The sequence below is a fragment of the Euprymna scolopes genome, chromosome 43 (assembly GCF_053919585.1).
Source record: "Euprymna scolopes isolate OS-2025 chromosome 43, ASM5391958v1, whole genome shotgun sequence".
In the NCBI taxonomy this organism is placed as follows: Eukaryota; Metazoa; Mollusca; class Cephalopoda; order Sepiida; family Sepiolidae; genus Euprymna; species Euprymna scolopes.
The window spans coordinates 944,216-966,715 of record NC_136524.1 but is presented as its reverse complement, the minus strand read 5'-3'; the positions used below and the strand labels follow the sequence as shown (position 1 = coordinate 966,715).

Below are 22,500 nucleotides of genomic sequence, written 5' to 3'. Positions count from 1 at the left end.
AGAAGAAACCACGCAAGCCAGAGATTCACTGTCCATCCTTCTGCAAGACATCTGGAAAACGAAATAAAAACTATAAAACCAATTCATCATTTGGAGTGAAATGAATCTTTGTCCCCAAAACAGGTACCAGTCTCCCCTCCAAGACGAGATGAATTCAGATGGACCAACATCGACGATGCGCGAAGGTATGTTGAAAAATACATATAGCACACACACACACACACACACACAACAGCATATGCACATATCATTTAATAGACTGGACCACTAGTGTGTGGTTCTTCTTCACACACGTCAGCGTTAGTCTCCCCCCTCCCCAGTTAAGTGGGGGGGACCACGGAAAAACGTCCGTCTTCTTCAAAGCTCAAATCAAATCTCCCAGATCTAGCCAACCACGTCACACATACGTAATTTGGTCAGCTGACCTTTGGTTCTGGTAAACGTGTCTACCTCCACGTTTACTCACCTCTCTCTCTCTCCCTCTCTCCCTCTCTCTCTCTCTATTCTCTTATAGAGACACAGAGAGAGAAAATAGAAAGAGTAAGAAAGCCAGAGAGGGGGGGGGGAGATGCTCGTTAACACAACAACACAACTACGGAAGGCCGTAATTGCTGAGGATACAGTTAGGAGATTCGGAGTGCCTATCCCGTTGCGGTTACCACCTGACGAAGACCAAAGGAATAGTTGGCCGAAAGGTCGTGAAATAATAAATAAAATTAAAAAGTCGCTCGTTTTAATGGTACCTCTCCCGTCTTCATAGCTTACGTTTTTTTTTTTTCTTTCTTTTTTATTTGCCAGGTTACGAAGATGAGACTGCCTTAACGCAAAACGGCAAGGAAAGAACGGAAAAGGATGTGAAGATGCTGAGACCGAAATCGATAGCGGAGAAAAACAGCCAACGGAAAAGTGTTCCGTTTGGAGGTATACCAAAAAGGGGTCGGGAACCATAGTAGACGTAATAAACCCTAGCAAAATTGAAGCGCTTGTGCATATATAAATGTTTATATCTATATTCCGGTAAAGTTGAGCTATTTTCCTGCCCTGACGTTTATATTAAAAGCCCACTTTTTCTAAACAAAAATTGATTAAAACGAAATTCTTGGTATGCTCAGGCACGGATATGCGAGTGACTGTAAGAAGGTTTACTAATTTGTATATTACTACCGTAAAAATCCTTGTGGTCGTTATTCATCGTCTTCCATTTTATTGTCGCGAGTTTATCTTCTGTTAGACTGCAGGCAGCTATCGTATAAGCTGTACCGCGTGAAGAGATTTCTAGTTACTGTTAAACTAGCTGACTGAAACAGGCTCATGACTGTGTAGAGACATATCAATGCTTAATGCTTATGTAAAAAAAAAAAAATTGAAAATATATATATATATATATTTTTTTTCACAACATTTAACGGAACCTCCTGGTATTAATTCCCTGTGACGAAGAAACACCTGCTATGTTCGTTGCAAACTCTGCTTTCGTATAAGCTGTATCGCCTGACCGAAACATGGTCATAACTGTGTAGCGACATATTACTGCTTATGTAAAAACAAATAGAAAGGATACCTTGCCCTGCTTCGGTATTGAGCACTCTTGTATTAACCTTGGAATATAAATATATATATATATATATATATTCTGGAAAATATAAACCTTGGAATATAAATATATATATATATATATTCTGGAAAATATAAACCTTGGAATATAAATATATATATATATATATATATATATTCTGGAAAATATAAACCTTGGAATATAAATATATATATATATATATATTCTCGAAAATATAAACCTTGGAATATAAATATATATATATTCTGGAAAATATAAACCTTGGAATATAAATATATATAGATATATATATTCTGGAAAATATAAACCTTGGAATATAAATATATATAGATATATATATTCTGGAAAATATAAACCTTGGAATATAAATATATAGATATATATATTCTCGAAAATATAAACCTTGGAATATAAATATATAGATATATAGATAGATAGATATATATATTCTGGAAAATATAAACCTTGGAATATAAATATATATATATTCTGGAAAATATAAACCTTGGAATATAAATATATATATATATGTATATATATATAGATATATATATTCTGGAAAATATAAACCTTGGAATATAAATAAATATATATATTCTTGAAAATATAAACCTTGGAATATATATATATATATATATATATATATATATACGGTTTGTTTTGATATTTTTTTACATAGCCAACATTTTACACTTGTTTTTCTTGGCAATTTATAACGACAATAAATTGCGGTTTCACTTTATGCCATTACTAGCAAATTCTAGCATTGCTACAAATATAATTTGCTGATTTCCTTATGTCCTCTGATGAGAAGAATAACAAGAATAACATTATTTGAAACTCTGCGGAATAAGGGCTTTGTAAAATTGTTTGTTTTTTTTGTTTTTTTTTTGGAGTATTCAGTCGAATGATAAATTTTGATTGTAAAGTTCAACTTACAGTTTTAATTTTCTTTCTCTTATAATAAGCTCTACTCTCTATTGTATATTGAGCTTTTTTTTATTCTGTTGGGATTAAATTTTCTATATATAAATACTGTTATTTATATTAGTTTGGAGTTTTCCATATAAACATATATCAGGTAAACACTACCTCCCTTTGGTTTCATTAATATATATATATATATGTATATATTGTCAATGAGTTTCTCATAATTTATTAGTGTATTTTTTTGTGTGTAAGTTTGACGATAAAGAGACCATAGATCGAAGCTCAGACGAGCACTTGCCTTGAAAATAACAATAGAGAATAGACAGGCTTGCAATGCCTCTTCTATAGGAAAAAGGATTTTTTTTTTACAAAGAATCATCACTCACGAAGGCCCAGAGGCCACTCGAGAATAAGGGTTACTGAGTGTACGGTAGTCAGTGGGATAAGGTAGTGAAAGTTAGTAGTGGAAATTTGGTAAATTGGATTACTTAAGGGGGACGGTTCGTCAAGAATTTGTTTACATTGGACTTGAAGACATCCAAGTTGTAGTTGGTTGGAAAACAGGAAAACGGAAGAGAGTTCCATAGGTGTGCAGCTCTAAGAAAGAAGCTCTGTTCATGGAATCTACGTTTAGGTTTAGGCACAGATAAAGAGTGGGGAGGAATTGTTGATAGTGGTTCCTGATAGACGAGTGTTTCTTGTGAAAGTTTGGCGAACGGAGGCCATAGATTGGAGCTCAGACGAGCACTTGCCATGAAAATAATGATAGCGCACACACAGGCTCGCAATCCCTAGGTTTACTAAAAGCTGGTTTTCGAACTCTGTCTAGGCAGGAGAGGGCGGTCCGAGCAGCTCCGGCCCAGATGTGGCAACCGTACTCCATTTTAGGACGTATCTGGTTTTTATCGTCATATGCTTTATGCCATGTGTGTAATCTAGAGTTATCAGTATAAATACTTTATAAATTTTGAATTTCAACTATTTCAATAAATGTACTAACCTTTGACGATTGTATACCCTGTTTTACTTACCTTTATACTGGCAAAACATTATTTTTTTTATATTTCCGTATCGATCAGTCAATTTCCATTTAGTTATTCATTGTTTTATTTATTTTTGGTCAATTTTATGAGTAAAAATAATCCTCCGTATCAATTTTCTGCATTTACTTCAACAGTGCTCAATACTCATATAGAGTTATAAAAATACATAAGGCAATTACACGACACAGAATTTTTTGAGGATTCCTCTAGTTGCGCTATATATATATATATATATATATATATATATATATATATATAAATCCCTGAAAGTGTTTCATGATAAACAATCCCTCAAATTAATATTAGTACTATAGTGAATTCGAGAGAGAAGTTTATGCATTGATTACAGGTTATTAAATGACTTACTGACTACATAGTTTTCTAGCGAATGATAAATAATATAAAAATTAAATAAGTTTTTTTTATGTATAGTTTTAAAGGTTAAAAAAAAACTCCCAAGACTATATATATATATATATATGTGTATTCAAGGTCGAAATTTACTGCTGAGTGAAGGGTTTAGTCACAGCACATATTATTTAAGATAAACCAAATATCTTCATCTATGAAAATCAAAGACTCAAGGGGAAATAACTCTCATAGCTTAAATAAATAAGGCTTACTTCCGTTTTAAAAGCTGTTTATATCGGCTAATAATAATAAAAATTAAATAAAATATAAATTAAAAAATAAAAGGGAAAACTCGCTCATAGAATAAATAAATAAAGTTCACTTGTGTTTTAAAAGCCATTTATATTGGCTAATAATATGATGAATTAAAAATAAACGGGGAAATATCTCCTGTATAATAAATAATAAATAAAGAAAGTTTCTTTCCATTTTAAAGGCAATTTCTATCGGCTAATAATAAAAATAAATAAAATATAAATTAAAAATAATAAGAAAAAATCTCTTTAAGAAAAAAATAAAGCTTAGTTCTGTTTAAAAAGCCAATCATATCGGCTAATAAAAATAAAATTTTAATATAAATTAATAATAAACAATAAAATATCTCTCGTAAAATAAAGATTTCTTTCATTTTAAAAGCGATTTATATCAGCTAATAATAATAAAAATTTAGATATAAACTAAAATTTTAAATATAAACAATAAAATATCTCGTAAAATTATTAAATAAAGCTTTCTTCCATTTTAAAAGCGATTTATATCGGCTAATAAAAATAAAATTTAAATGAATTAAGAATAAACAATAAAATATCTCGCGTAAAATAAAGATTACTTTCATTTTAAAAGCGATTCTTCTCGGCTAATAATAATAAAAAGTTAAATATAAATTAAAAATAAATGATAAAATATCTCTCGTGAGATAAATAAAACTTTCTTCCATTTTAAAAACGAAGTATATCGGCTAATAAAAATAAAATTTAAATATGATTAAAAATAAACAATAAAATATCTCTTGTAAAATAAATAAATAAAGATTACTTTCATTTTAAAAGCGATTTATATCGGCTAATAATGATAAAAATTTAAATATAAATTAAAAATAAACAATAAAATATCTCATAAAATAAATAGATTACTTTCATTTTAAAAGCAATTTATATCGGCTAATAAAAATAAAAATTTAAATATAAATTAAAAATAAACAATAAAATATCTCTCGTAAAATAAATAAATAAAGATTACTTTCATTTTAAAAGCGATTCATATCGACTAATGAAAATAAAATTTAAATATAAATTAAAAATAAACAATAAAATATCTCTCGTAAAATAAATAAATAAAGATTACTTTCATTTTAAAAGCGATTTATATCGGCTAATAAAAATAAAATACAAATATAAATTAAAAATAAACAATAAAATATCTCTCGTAAAATAAATAGATAAAGATTACTTTCATTTTAAAAGCGATTTATATCGGCTAATAAAAATAAAATACAAATATAAATTAAAAATAAACAATAAAATATCTCTCGTAAAATAAATAAAGATTACTTTCATTTTAAAAACAATTTATACTGGCTAATAAAAATAAAATTTAAATATAAATTAAAAATAAACAATAAAATATCTCTCGTAAAATAAATAGATAAAGATTACTTTCATTTTAAAAGCGATTTATATCGGCTAATAAAAATAAAAATTTAAATATAAATTAAAAATAAACAATAAAATATCTCTCGTAAAATAAATAAAGATTACTTTCATTTTAAAAGCGATTTATATCGGCTAATAAAAATAAAAAATTAAATATAAATTAAAAATAAACAATAAAATATCTCTCGTAAAATAAATAAAGATTACTTTCATTTTAAAAGCGATTTATATCGGCTAATAAAAATAAAAATTTAAATATAAATTAAAAATAAACAATAAAATATCTCTCGTAAAATAAATAAATAAAGATTACTTTCATTTTAAAAACAATTTATACGGGCTAATAAAAATAAAATTTAAATATAAATTAAAAATAAACGATAAAATATCTCTCGTCAAATTAATAAATACAGCTCTCTTCCATTTTAAAAGCAATTTACATCGGCTAATAAAATTTAAATTAAAAATAAACAGCTAATATCTTGTAAAATAAATAAAGCTTCCATTTTAAAAACAATTTATATCGGCTAATAATAATAAAAATTAAATATAAATTCAAAATAAACAATAAAATATCTCCCGTAAAATAAATAAATAAAGATTACTTTCATTTTAAAAACAATTTATACTGGCTAATAAAAATAAAATATAAATTAAAAATAAACGATAAAATATCTCTCGTCAAATTAATAAATACAGCTCTCTTCCATTTTAAAAGCAATTTACATCGGCTAATAAAATTTAAATTAAAAATAAACAGCTAATATCTTGTAAAATAAATAAAGCTTCCATTTAAAAAGCAATTTATATCGGCTAATAATAATAAAAATTAAATATAAATTCAAAATAAACAATAAAATATCTCCCGTAAAATAAATAAATACTACTTACTTCCATTTTAAAAGCAATTTATATCGGCTAATGTTAATAAAAATTAAATAAAATGTAAATGAAAAATCATAGCGAAATATTGCTCATAGATTAAATAAATAAATAGTTACTTTTTAAAAGCAATTTATATCGCTAATAATAAAAATTAAATAAAATATAAATTTTAAAAAAAATAGGGAAAAATTGCTCATAGAATAAATAAATAAATTCATACTTTTTAAAAGCAATTTATATTGCTAATAATAAAAATTAAATAAAATATAAATTTAAAAAAATAGGGAAAAATTGCTCATAAAATAAATAAATAGTTACTTTTTAAAAGCAATTTATATCGCTAATAATAAAAATTAAATAAAATATAATTTTAAAAAAATAGGGAAAAATTGCTCATAAAATAAATAAATAGTTACTTTTTAAAAGCAATTTATATCGCTAATAATAAAAATTAAATAAAATATAAATTTAAAAAAAAATAGGGAAAAATTGCTCAAAGAATAAATAAATAAAGTTACTTTTTAAAAGCAATTTATATCGCTAATAAAAAAATTAAATAAAATATAAATTTAAAAAAACTAGGGAAAAATTGCTCATAAAATAAATAAATAGTTTTTAAAATCAATTTATATCGCTAATAATAAAAATTAAATAAAATATAAATTTAAAAAAAACTAGGGAAAAATTGCTCATAAAATAAATAAATAAATAGTTACTTTTTAAAAGCAATTTATATCGCTAATAATAAAAATTAAATAAAATATAAATTTAAAAAAAAATAGGGAAAAATTGCTCATAAAATAAATAAATAAATAGTTACTTTTTAAAAGCAATTTATATTGCTAATAAAAAAATTAAATAAAATATAAATTTAAAAAAACAGGGAAAAATTGCTCATAAAATAAATAAATAGTTACTTTTTAAAAGCAATTTATATCGCTAATAATAAAAATTAAATAAAATATAAATTTAAAAAAATAGGGAAATATTGCTCATAAAATAAATAAATAGTTACTTTTTAAAAGCAATTTATATCGCTAATAATAAAAATTAAATAAAATATAAATTTTTAAAAAAATAGGGAAAAATTGCTCATAAAATAAATAAATAAATAGTTACTTTTTAAAAGCAATTTATATCGCTAATAAAAAAAATTAAATAAAATATAAATTTAAAAAAATAGGGAAAAATTGCTCATAAAATAAATAAATAAATAGTTACTTTTTAAAAGCAATTTATATCGCTAATAAAAATATTAAATAAAATATAAATTTAAAAAAATAGGGAAAAATTGCTCATAAAATAAATAAATAAATAGTTACTTTTTAACAGCAATTTATATCGCTAATAATAAAAATTAAATAAAATATAATTTTAAAAAAAATAGGGAAAAATTGCTCATAAAATAAATAAATAGTTACTTTTTAAAAGCAATTTATATCGCTAATAATAAAAATTAAATAAAATATAATTTTAAAAAACTAGGGGAAAATTGCTCATAAAATAAATAAATAATTAGTTACTTTTGAAAAGCAATTTATATTGCTAATAATAAAAATTAAATAAAATATAAATTTAAAAAAACTAGGGAAAAATTGCTCATAAAATAAATAAATAGTTACTTTTTAACAGCAATTTATATCGCTAACAATAAAAATTAAATAAAATATAATTTAAAAAAAAATTGGGAAAAATTGCTCATAAAATAAATAAATAGTTTTTAAAAGCAATTTCTATCGCTAATAAAAAAATTAAATAAAAAATAGGGAAAATATTGCTCATAGAAGAAATAAATAAATAAATAGTTACTTTTTAAAAGCAATTTATATCGCTAATAATAAAAATTTAAAAAAATAGGGAAAATATTGCTCATAGAATTAGTTACTTTTTAAAAGCAATTTATATCGCTAATAATAAAATTAAATAAAATATAAATTTAAAAAAATAGGGAAAAATTGCTCATAAAATAAATAAATAATTAGTTACTTTTTAAAAGCAATTTATATCGCTAATAATAAAAATTAAATAAAATATAAATTAAAAAAAAACTAGGGAAAAATTGCTCATAAAATAACTAAATAAATAGTTACTTTTTAAAAGCAATTTATATCGCTAATAAAAAAATTAAATAAAATATAAATTTAAAAAAAAATAGGGAAAAATTGCTCAAAGAATAAATAAATAAATAGTTACTTTTTAAAAGCAATTTATATCGCTAATAATAAAAATTAAATAAAATATAAATTTTTAAAAAAATAGGGAACAATTGCTCATAAAATAAATAAATAAATAGTTACTTTTTAAAAGCAATTTATATTGCTAATAATAAAAATTAAATAAAATATAAATTTTTAAAAAAACTAGGGAAAAATTGCTCATAAAATAAATAAATAAATAGTTACTTTTTAAAAGCAATTTATATTGCTAATAATAAAAATTAAATAAAATATAAATTTTTAAAAAAATAGGGAAAAATTGCTCATAAAATAAATAAATATTTAGTTACTTTTTAAAAGCAATTTATATTGCTAATAATAAAAATTAAATAAAATATAATTTAAAAAAAAATAGGGAAAAATTGCTCATAGAATAAATAAATAAATAAATACTTTTGAAAAGCAATTTATATCGCTAATAATAAAAATTAAATAAAATATAAATTTAAAAAAATAGGGAAAAATTGCTCATAAAATAAATAAATAATTAGTTACTTTTTAAAAGCAATTTATATTGCTAATAATAAAAATTAAATAAAATATAATTTAAAAAAAAATAGGGAAAATTACTCATAGAATAAATAAATAAATAAATACTTTTGAAAAGCAATTTATATCGCTAATAATAAAAATTAAATAAAATATAAATTTAAAAAAATAGGGAAAAATTGCTCATAAAATAAATAAATAAATAGTTACTTTTTAAAAGCAATTTATATTGCTAATAATAAAAATTAAATAAAATATAAATTTAAAAAAACTAGGGAAAAATTGCTCATAAAATAAATAAATAAATAAATACTTTTGAAAAGCAATTTATATCGCTAATAATAAAAATTAAATAAAATATAAATTTAAAAAACTAGGGAAAAATTGCTCATAAAATAAATAAATAAATAGTTACTTTTTAAAATCAATTTATATTGCTAATAATAAAATTAAATAAAATATAAATTTAAAAAAATAGGGAAAAATTGCTCATAAAATAAATAAATAAATAGTTACTTTTTAAAAGCAATTTATATCGCTAATAATAAAAATCAAATAAAATATAAATTTAAAAAAACTAGGGAAAAATTGCTCATAAAATAAATAAATAGTTACTTTTTAAAAGCAATTTATATCGCTAATAATAAAAATTAAATAAAATATAATTTTAAAAAAATAGGGAAAAATTGCTCATAAAATAAATAAATAGTTACTTTTGAAAAGCAATTTATATCGCTAATAATAAAAATTAAATAAAATATAAATTTAAAAAAATAGGGAAAAATTGCTCATAGAATAAATAAATAAATAAATACTTTTGAAAAGCAATTTATATCGCTAATAATAAAAATTAAATAAAATATAATTTTTTAAAAAATAGGGAAAAATTACTCATAGAATAAATAAATAAATACTTTTGAAAAGCAATTTATATCGCTAATAATAAAAATTAAATAAAATATAAATTTTAAAAAAACTAGGGAAAAATTGCTCATAAAATAAATAAATAAATAGTTACTTTTTAAAATCAATTTATATTGCTAATAATAAAAATTAAATAAAATATAATTTTTTAAAAAATAGGGAAAAATTACTCATAGAATAAATAAATAAATAAATACTTTTTAAAAGCAATTTATATCGCTAATAATAAAAATTAAATAAAATATGAATTTAAAAAAACTAGGGAAAAATTGCTCATAAAATAAATAAATAGTTTTTAAAAGCAATTTATATCGCTAATAATAAAAATTAAATAAAATATAATTTTTTAAAAAATAGGGAAAAATTACTCATAGAATAAATAAATAAATAAATACTTTTTAAAAGCAATTTATATCGCTAATAATAAAAATTAAATAAAATATAAATTAAAATTATTAGGAAAAAATTGCTCATAAAATAAAGAAATGTTATTTCCATTTTAAAAGCTGTTTATATCGGCTATTAAAAAAAATTAAATATACATTAAAAATAAAAATTAAATATACAGTAAAAATAAAAAGGGAAATATTTTTCATAACATAAATTTTCCTTCCATTTTAAAAGCAGTTTATATTGGCTAATAATAATAAAGATTAACTAAATTAAAAATAAATTGGTGGGGAAAAGGTTGAGTCGCATTCTATTTAAGTTACACAGAATATGTTTATCTATGAAAATTAGAGAGTCAAAGGAAATAACTCTCATAGCTTAAATAAAGCTTACTTCTGTTTTAAAAGCAATTTATATTTGTTTGTAATAAAAATAAAAGTCAATAAATAATAAAAATAAAGAGCAAATATCCCTCATAAAATAAATAAAGTTTCCTTCCATTTGAAATGCATACTGAATCGGCAAATAAAAAAATTAACGGGCAAAGTCGCATGCTATTTAAGTTACACAAAAATAAAAACCTTCATCTATGAAAATTTGAGAGTCGAAGGAAATAACTCTCATAGCTAAAATAAATAAAGCTTACTTTAGTTTTAAAAGCAATTTATATTCGTTTATAATAAAAATAAAATTTAATATAAATTAAAAATAAAGGGAAATATCCTTCATAAAATAAATAACATTTCCTTCCTTTTGAAATGTATATTAAATCAGCAAATAAGAATAAAAATTAACTAAATTAAAAATAAATTGCTTGGCAAAGGGTTAAGTCGCATGCTGTTTAAGTTACACAAAAAAATCATCTATGAAAATTAAAGAGTCAAAGGAAATAACTCTCATAGCTTAAATAAATAAAGCTTATTTCCATTTTAAAAGCAGTTTATATTGGCTAAGAATAAAAACTAATATAAATAAAAAATAAACAGGAAGTATCTCTCATTAAACAAATATATAAAGCTAATTTTCATTTTAAAAGCAGTTTATATTAACTTAATAATAAAAATAAAATTTGATATAAATTAAAAATAGACAGGAAATGTCTCTCATAAAATAAATAAATAAAACTTATTTCCGTTTTAAAAATAGTTTTACATCAGCTAAAAATAATAATAAAAATTAAATTAAATGCATATTCATATCAAAAGCAGTGTATATCAGTTGATAATAATTAAATTAAATAGTAATTAAAAATAAGAGGGAAGTATCCCTCCTAGACTAAATAAACTTGCCTTCCATTTTAAATGTATATTATATCAGCAAATAATAATAAAAATTAACAAAATTAAGGATTAAGCTGCATACTATTCAAGTTACACAAAATATCTTCATCTATGAAAATTAGAGTCAAAGGAAATAACTCTCATAACTTAAATAAATAAAATAGACATGAATTGGACTGTATTATCTATATTAATTAAATTGTAAAAAAAACAAAAAAACCCACAGACAGACACACATATAGGACTGTATTATATATATTAATTGAGAAAAAAAACACAGACAGGCACGAATAGGACTTTATATATTAATCAAATTGTAAAATAACAACAGTTAGGCAAGAACAGAACTTTATTATACATATTAATTTTGTTTAATTTTATCCATGTGTTTAAAAAATTTTCAACTACCGTGAAATTTCCACGGGTCCTGCTAGTATATATTAAATTGGGAACAAACAAACAGACACACACAAATAAGACTTTATTATATATATTAATTAAATTGTGAAAAAACAAACCAACAAACAGACACAAATAGGACTTTATATATGTATATTGTTACGGACTCAATTTTTGTAGAAGCTATATCACCTGAAAAGGTTTCTAGTTACTAGTAACAAGCTGAACAAACAACCAACCAACAAAACAGACAGACAGACACAAATAGAACTTTATTATATATATTGATTAAATTGTAAACACACACACAAATAGGATTTATTATATATAGTAATTAAATTGTGAACAAAGACACGAATAGGACTTTATATATATATATATATATATATATTGTTACGGACTTATATATATATATTGTTACGGACTTATATATATATATTGTTACGGACTTATATATATATTGTTACGGGCATATATATATAGTTACGGACATATATATATATTGTTACGGACATATATATATATATATATATATATATATATATATATATATATTGTTACAAACATATATATATATTGTTACGGACTTATATATATATATATTGTTACGGACTTATATATATATATATATTGTTACGGACTTTTGTATAAGCTATATCGCCTGAAACAGTCTCTAGTTACTAGCTGACTGAAACATGCTTATGAATGTGTAGCAACTTGTCAATGCTTTAAAAATAGGTATAAAGTTGAGTTGTTTTTTGCTCGGTCTGACATTGATATTAAAAGCCTACTTTTTCGACTTAAAACTTACAACGAACTTCAGTCATGGATGTGAGCTACTTTAAGAATGATGCTAAATTCTATGTATGCATAGTTTTTACATTCTGCATAACTGCGTGGAATTGAAGATAAAAATACTCTAGCACACTGACGCCTTTTCTAGTGACTTTGTTGGTGTGTGTGTGTCTACTCTGCTAAACTCCTCTGAATATTTGGTCTGCAAACTTGTAAATTGAAACATAAGCTATTTGGACTCGAGTTGTAATTTGATATATAAGGTATCCAGACCCAATTTTTAATTTTATATCTAAGGTATTTGGACCTATATATACATATACCTATATAAGTGACCTTGTTAGTCTATGTGCAAAAAGTCTCTACCAAACTCCTTGCTGAATATTTCGTCTACAGAGTCTTTTATGGTTTCTTATTAGATGATTGGTTGCATTTCACTATTGTGCTGAATTTAATTTGTGCATAGTTGCAACATTCTGCATAATTGTGTAGAATTTAGAATGAAAACGTTCTAGCGCATAGAAATATTTTTATCTATCTATATATATATATATATATATATATATATATATATATATAATAACCTTACCGGTGTATGTGCAAAAAGTCTGTCTCTACCAAACTCCTTGATTTAGTTTTAAGCCTGCAATAATAATTAATAAGGAGTTTAAATGGGAATAAAAAACAATCAAACGACAGGAGTAAATTTACTGTGTTTTTAGCTTCAAGTTGCTTAATTTTAAGCCTATTTTTCATTCATTTGACGATAGCTTAGATGGTATTGATGAAAGAAAAACACTAAATAACAGCTAAGGCACCAAAGTCATTTTTTTTTTTTTAATTTTGAAATCATCACGATAAATATTGCGTACAATTTAATAATCAATATAATATTTAAGCATATTTTATGACCAGACAACACCAGGTGGCCTGCAAGTCTATAATAAAAATCTCACCTGTCTGTTATTATGTCTCTCTAAAACTTTGGACACAGCAACCAGCACTGACAAAATTGGTATCGTTTGAAAGCTCAGTCTCTCGGACAACAAATATTCAAAAATTGACCAAAAATCTTCGTTCTTTCATGGTCAACTGGGCCGTTTTTTACAAGGACGGATCACTTTTTTCAGTCAACATTTTTGTGAAGTCATGACAAAGCTTAATTTGAAAAGTGTGACCGTCGTATGTCACTGTGGGCGTGGCAACTAAACCTTTTGCTTTTTTTTGCTTCTTTTTTCCTGCCTGCTTACTAGTTCTTTTATGTTTTTGTGCTCGTACGGGTACTCACTGCTATTTTCATTTTTTTAGGGGGTTTTGAAACCTTGTTCTGGGGGCTCAATTGATCAAATTGCTTTAAACCATTAAAATTGCCATAAAACCTTTCCACACCTCGGCAACACCAGACACCCCTGCTAGTATATACATATATATATATATATATATAGGTTGTATAATACACTCACTAGTGTATATATAGGTTGTATATTACCCTCTCTAGTGTGTGTATATAAAAATATAGTATATAAAATAATTTATTGTTTAAACAAACAAGTATAATTAAAATTAAAGTCTTTTTTTTAACCCCTGGTTTTTCCATAAATAGGTTACATATGAATGGCTTATGATCTTCCAGGTCGTATAAACGGACAGTTATTTCATTTTATAATAAATATGAGACACTTTTGTTTATAATACAGATTTGGTTCATTTACACTTGAAAATTAACGACAGAGTTAAGTTGAAGAGGGTCTGTCACAGAACTCTGTCAACCTGTACATCGCTTTGTCTCCTGCTTTTCTTTCTCTCTCTTTTTATTTATATCACTTTTATCGGTTAGCTTTCAAGGCTGATTGACGTCACAGATATAGGTCGTTTTAAATCCCGGGATTTCCTATTGTGTTCTTTTTGTTTGTCTAGATACAGCTTCGTAACACTATTATAGGTCACCTTTCCTAGGATTGACTTACACCTTCTCTTATAACTGATGGATGTATGTGTTATGCCGACTAGACTAGAAAGACAAATCCAAGCAGTTAAATTGCTTGATTGATTCAAGTTTATTTGTTAAAGAGAGAGAAGCATTTATTTGCTTTACTTTTATTATAGACTTTGCACTATTTTATTTTTTTTATTATTGCAATACTGTTTCATATTGCGAATAACAAGTCTATAAAATTAGGTTATTGCTGTATTTTTAGTCACTTACTCGTCAAAAAACTTATAAAAACACCAGATTGGACAACTTTCAAACTTCATATATATCTATCTCTCTCTCTCTCTCTCTCCCCTCTCTCTCTCTCCCTCTCTCTCCCCCTCTCTCTCTCATCCTCTCTATATGTATATAGACATAGTTAAGGGCATAATAGATTCACTGATTGATATAATAATTAAGTGATTGATTTTGCACTATGAAACAGATACTGTCAAGAATTGTAAAAGTTAACTGAATTAAACGAATAAATTATAAGATGGTCAACATCATGAATTTTGGAATATAACTTTTTTTCATTTATTCTCTATATTGCTCTGTAATTACATTGAGCTTCTTAAATAAGGATTGGTATATATTAGAAGAAAGTATATTTCTACAGAAAAAAATATATATATATTTATTTACTTCGACTAATATTTAAATATATGAACACATAATACAGTTCTTTTTCGAAAGCTCAATAGTGCCATACTAGAGCCATAAAATATTTCTCAAGATTCACAGGTTTACAAGAAATAAACGCTAATTTAAAAAAAATTTTTTTTGTTCTGTTTAAAAAGTTAGGTCTTATTTGCAATACTTGCGTACAATTTTTTCGGCTTATAGTTGGTACGTAAGAATATAGTAGTTTACTAGCAGGGCCTGTGGAAATTCCTCAGCAGCGTCTTTCACGTGTAATATATTGCTGCTCGGCATTGTGTAGACGTTCAACATGAATGGAGACCCTCGTGATAATTGTGTAGTATAGTTCCTATTTGCTTTGCCTCCCCACGAGGGCAGAGTTAGACACTGGGATTGTCTTTTTTTTGTTTTGTTTTCTCCACATTAAAAAATATGTGGAGAAAAGGAACAAAAATAAAAATTGTCTCAGTCGTGAAGGATTTCTGCTTCACTAGCTGCGAACAAAAAAATTGAAGTCTCATATCAGAACAGATACTACACTTTGATTGAATATGCCATTTAAAGTCCTCCTTTACGTCTCAAACGCAGAGTTCGGAAAGATGCTGAAAACGTAATTTTCCTGTTCCCGATCGACCATTTTCGTAGGCTTTAGTTTTTGTGTCGTTTTTTTTTCTTTTTGGTCTTAGATTCCAATACAATAATTAATCTAGTTTGGTGGAGTATCCGGCTAAAATCACTTGGAGAAGGTGCAACATTCCTCGTAAAAGCCAGTGTGGGTTTGCCATACCTAAGAGAGCTTATCTGGGCCGCAAATACCATTCAATTTTTAAATATTTAGTCACGTATCAATTTATTTTATTGCGGACTATAATCTGGATCTTTCTTAGACGTTGTTTCACAACGTTTCGGCCAACTATTCCTCAGGCCTTTGTCAGGTGGTAACCGCGACGGGATAGGAACTCCAGATCTCCTAACTGCATTCACGACAATTACTGGCTTCCAGACAATTCTCACCTGTAACCTTATTCTGATTAAATAATATATATTTAGTCAAGGTTTAATGTAGAATAATTTATAATTATACCAACTAGGCAGCTCGTCAGCGCTAAGAAAAAAAAAAACGGTTTTCACAAGTTCCTTAGCTTATTGTAATAAAAATTGTCCAATTTTTTTTATTCAGATATAAATATGATAAAACATATTTAGCAATCACTGCCATACATAGTTGTCGTCGTCATACCATGTTTTGGTCGAGTAAGCCTCTGGACGGCTTTGGGTAGGATTGAAACCGCTATCTCCAGACAATTCTCACTTGGAACTCCGAATCTCCTAACTGTATTCTTAGCAATTACTGCCATCCATAGTTATTGACGTCTCACCACGTTTTGGCTAAGTAAGCCTCTGTCCGGCTTTGGGTAGGATTGAAACTGCTATCTCGAGACAATTCTCACCTGGAACCGTATTCCATAGTTGTCGTCTTACCACGTTTTGGTTGAGTAAGCCTCTGGCCGGCTTTGGGTAGGATTGAAACCGCTATCTCCAGACAATTCTCACTTGGAACTCCGAATCTCCTAACTGTATTCTTAGCAATTACTGCCATCCATAGTTATTGACGTCTCACCACGTTTTGGCTAAGTAAGCCTCTGTCCGGCTTTGGGTAGGATTGAAACTGCTATCTCGAGACAATTCTCACCTGGAACCGTATTCCATAGTTGTCGTCTTACCACGTTTTGGTTGAGTAAGCCTCTGGCTGGCTTTGGGTAGGATTGAAACCGCTATCTCCAGACAATTCTCACTTGGAACTCCGAATCTCCTAACTGTATTCTTAGCAATTACTGCCATCCATAGTTATTGACGTCTCACCACGTTTTGGCTAAGTAAGCCTCTGTCCGGCTTTGGGTAGGATTGAAACTGCTATCTCGAGACAATTCTCACCTGGAACCGTATTCCATAGTTGTCGTCTTACCACGTTTTGGTTGAGTAAGCCTCTGGCCGGCTTTGGGTAGGATTGAAACCGCTATCTCCAGACAATTCTCACTTGGAACTCCGAATCTCCTAACTGTATTCTTAGCAATTACTGCCATCCATAGTTATTGACGTCTCACCACGTTTTGGCTAAGTAAGCCTCTGTCCGGCTTTGGGTAGGATTGAAACTGCTATCTCGAGACAATTCTCACCTGGAACCGTATTCCATAGTTGTCGTCTTACCACGTTTTGGTTGAGTAAGCCTCTGGCCGGCTTTGGGTAGGATTGAAACCGCTATCTCCAGACAATTCTCACTTGGAACTCCGAATCTCCTAACTGTATTCTTAGCAATTACTGCCATCCATAGTTATTGACGTCTCACCACGTTTTGGCTAAGTAAGCCTCTGTCCGGCTTTGGGTAGGATTGAAACTGCTATCTCGAGACAATTCTCACCTGGAACCGTATTCTACTTAAATAATATATATTTAGTAACAGTTTAATTGTAAAGCAAAAGTATCGTTACGCCAGGCTGTTCTAAACAAATCCCTGTACAGAGAAACCTTAAAACCTTAAACACTCAAGGATAGTGTCTAGTATGTATTTTAGTTCTATTTTCTAGGCATTCAAGCGCTCTTCTGTAATTTCTTGTACGCTAATAGAATAAGAATAGTTGTAGAAATACCATGACGGCATCTTTGATGTGTAATATATTGCTGCAGGACGTTCAGTGTGAATGGCGACCCCATGATATTATTGTAGCCCTTTTGTTAAAACTGTAAAATTATTTATCTAAGTAATTTGGTTAATATACCAACTAGGCAGTTCGTCAGCGCTAAAAACAGTTTTTTACAAATGCCCAGCAGCTTATTGTAATAAAAAAAATTTCCAATTAATATTAACATATTGAGCTATTCTCTCTCTCTCTCTCTTTCTCTCTCTCTCTCTCTCTCTCTCTCTCTCTCTATATATATATATATATATATATATATATATATATATATATAAGGAAAAATCACAATACTAAAATCCAAGAATCCAAAAAATAAATATCAAAATAGAATGAAAGCACCCCTACCCTTACTTCAGAAGAGTGTCTCCCCTCCCCACACATACACATTAGTAACGACCTCGGACCACAGCCGCCTTCCTAAGAAAGCAAATAACCCCAAAATACTATAAAACAATATACACATTCCCAAACCAATAAAAGCAAACACACACACGCGCACACACACACATACACACACCCTACCCCACCCTAAAGGAAAAGAAAAACACATTAGCAGAAAGAGATAGCGACTGACTACATCGAGGTCAAAATCTCCCTGGACAAACCAAATAAAAAAGCAATAAAAATTCAGCATACCAATGTATAATAAACACTTACAAGCCTCCACCCCTTGGAAAAACTTCAAACTAACTACGAAAATCGCCATTTTTACACATTTGAAAATAATTTCTGACGAGGACGCATCAGACCGTCTGAAACGTGCGTAAACGATTTCAATGACTTAAAAACATTATTACAATGATCCAAACATAATTCTCAATGAAAAACCAAGACACGGAATAATAAAATAATGTTAAAAAATACACATTGTTGGTGACTACTCCCTTATTTAAATATATATATATATATATCTTAAATTTGTTATTTGGTATAGTTTAAAAGTTTGACAAGCTAATACGACAAAAAGACACATACATACATACAAATACACACACATATTTATATATCTATATATCTATAAAAGTGAACCTGTCTGTCTGTCTGTCTGTGTACATTTCCCTACGCAATAACTCTGTCAATTTTTAGTCTATAGACTTGAAATTTGAAATACCGGGTACTGAGATTTGGGAAAATCGATGTGACGGGTGTCAGCCAGAAATTTGGCTGTTAAGGGGTCAAATTTCAACGATTTGACCTTTAAGAACTCTACCAAACTCCTCCGACAATTTTGGGTCTAGACACTTAAAATTTTGGATATAGGTTCCTTGAACCTGGATCTAACTTAATAAAGTGATTTGAGCCCGAAACTATAAATTTTAAGGGGTCATAATAGGGGTCAAATAAAAAAAAAATTTACTCTTTTTTTTTTTTTGCTCAGCATACACCTCCAAACACCCGGGCAACGCCGGGCTGAAATGCTAGTATTTTAAATAATAATAAAACTTTTTTCAATAGTTATTAAAGTTAAAAAACTTCTAAGACACATATATATATGTATATATATAATAAAACATTTACTTATTTATAGAAAAGCTTGTTAGTAGATTATTCCAGTAGCTTTTTTTCATTAAACTGCAGACTTCTGGAACTCCCTTCCTGCTTTCTGTTTTCATCCTCGTTCTTAAAGATTGAAGCCAGAAGGCATCCCCCTCTGTATGTAATAACCATCTGTTTTTGTTTTTTTACTTCTATACCAGTGCAAGTAGTCTATACATTTTACTATATAACTATTTTAACAAATGCACTAACCCTATATATATATATTAAGTTTCCTTCTATGAATAGTTTTGTCCTTCTAAAGAAATTGAAGTCAAAATGTATCCCCTATATATGTGATAATCGTTTCTTGTTTTTGTTGGCTCCTTGTATCAAGTGGCTTCAGGCTTTGTCTGAAGCGATTTCAATTATAAATTTAGAATTGATATAAATAAAAAGACGAAATATAATGGAATAAGCAGATTTTTCATTTAAACATATATATATATATATATTTGTATACAGCATTCAACTTCTGCGTATTGAATTGACTTCTCCCAACGGAGGAAGTCTCAAGGGTATATTAAATTCATAGACAGTCCATGGTCGCCTGTAATAAAAAAAATATATATACAAATATACAGTACAAAAAGAGCTTATCTTTGTGGTCATCGTTGCTTATTTTTGTTACCTTCTTAAATTGAGTTGCTTCATGTTTTGCGTTGAGCTATTTCCACCCCCAAAAAACATAATTACATTTTTTTTTCTTCATGGTCTACAATGTTAACTAAATATCGTCCGTTACTGCCGGACGCTGCCCTCTCGGACGCCACCGACCGCTTACCGCATACTGGCAGTCTTGTCCCGCGTGTGATCCTGCGACGGCTCGAAATGTCGGCGTCCCGGCTCGAGCAAAGACAGGAGAGCATGCCGATTGAAAGTACGGTCCCAGCGATAAAAGACGAAAGGGATACGGAGGACGGTGACGACGAAGAAGCATTGTTGGATGCTGTACAGACATCGAGGTGCGCTGTAGTTATATCTAGCGGTGAACGTGGGAGTTTACGACGTGAGACGTGTCGTTTAGAGCCAGTTACCGTGGATACTAATAACCGTGATGATTCTGACGGTTTTGTCGCGTATCGCCTATTACCGTCAGTCGTCAAAGGTCATGATAATATTAACGATAACACTGGTCTTGATAATAGTACTTGTACGAATACTAGTACTACTGGTATGGTATACGATAGCAATTCTGAATTTGACGTTAGAAATAACTCTGATGGGGTATCGTCAGATACACGGCTTCGAAATATTGTAATTGTTTTAAAGAAAGAAGTTAGTCCGAACTGTAGAGGTCGGCGATTGAGAGGTGGACGGAAACGTCGAAGACAATTGTTATCAAGGGAGGGTTCCGAAAGCTACGTAAAGATACGACGTGATGAAAACCGCGGCTATCTGGAAACAAAGAGGGATGAGCTTGATGTAGAAGTAGACAAGGGAGGCGGGGAGGACGTGTTACTGCATGCTGGAGCGGGTAGAATGAAAATAAAAGAGGATGAAGACGTTGATAAACGGGAAACGCGGACGACCGACGGCGAAGAATGTAAGCGAAAGAAGGATGCTGAGATAAAAGAGATAAGTGATGCCGAAGAAAGCAAAAAAGGTCGTCAAAGAAAGACGGGGGCTAAAGACGGAGATAGTTTCGGGAAAGGGGTTCCGATAGGTAGCTCGAAGATGACCGTAGATGGACTTAAAAATGCGGGAAGACTAGAAGATGGAGGAACGGAAAAAGATGAAGATGGAAAAATGGCGAGTAGGGCTGAGAAATGTGGACAGGGAGGGGAAAGTTTATTAAGAAAGGATGAAGATGGAGAAACAGCGGATGTGGATATGGAAGGTAGACAGGGAGGCAGACGTTTATTAAGAGATATAGGTGACAGGGTGTCGCTAGGAAGGGAAACAGATATAGATAAATACGTATCTCCAACTAGGGAAGGGGAAGACGAACTTTTATTCAGAGACAAAGATGAAGAAAACTTATTCCGAGAGAGTTTAGTCGGCGGTAATCAAAAAATGGATGGTAAAGATAAAACGTTGTTTCGTGATGATGCCAAATGCAACAAAGACGTAAAAACTGATCAAATTATAAAGGAGTCTAAAAACCTTGACGATAAGGAAGCCGCTCTAAGATGCCGTGGTCAAATGCAAAATGTATCGCAAAGAGCCCATGACCATAAACATCTAAGCTGCCCCCAGGAGGCAGCCAATGAGCCCCGTCAAGAAGAACAACCGGATGACGACCCCGATGAACAAGACGAACATTTAAAAAATACTCAAACGTCCAAGCGGGGTCGTTGTTCGGGTCCCAAGTCGCAGTCGAAGTCTTTAGACAAGATCCGGATTGTTAAGTCGCCGGCCCGTCGCTTCCGCGTCGTTCGTGTGGGCGGAAAAGGACGAGCGGATAAAGGGCAGAAGAGAGGTGGCAAGAAGCCAGCCGGAGAAGATGGTGAAACAGATGAAGGCGGAGACGGTGAGTATGTCTTATCTAAATTTTCATTGCGATGTTAAAATGTGCGAGTACGTGAACGCATAACCTTAATACAGGGTGGAACGGTTAAAGTTGTCGCCTTAAAGAAAACAACTTGGCTCCAAGTGGGGGTGGGGAAACCTTTCATATTTCGACTGACTCATCTCATACAAATAAGGCGCTTTCAAGGACAA

At 28.3% G+C, this 22,500-nt stretch overlaps 1 protein-coding gene across 1 annotated transcript in view; it reads left to right on the top strand.

Moving 5' to 3' along the window:
• Positions 1-20,302: 20,302 nt before the first annotated feature.
• LOC145268434 (uncharacterized) overlaps positions 20,303-22,500 on the top strand; it is an 11,701-nt gene continuing 9,503 nt past the window's right edge. Inside the window, exon 1 of the mRNA XM_080123994.1 lies at positions 20,303-22,309. Coding sequence (XP_079980120.1) covers positions 20,557-22,309 — 1,753 coding nt within the window. The 5' untranslated portion in view covers positions 20,303-20,556. The remainder of the gene's footprint in view (positions 22,310-22,500) is intronic.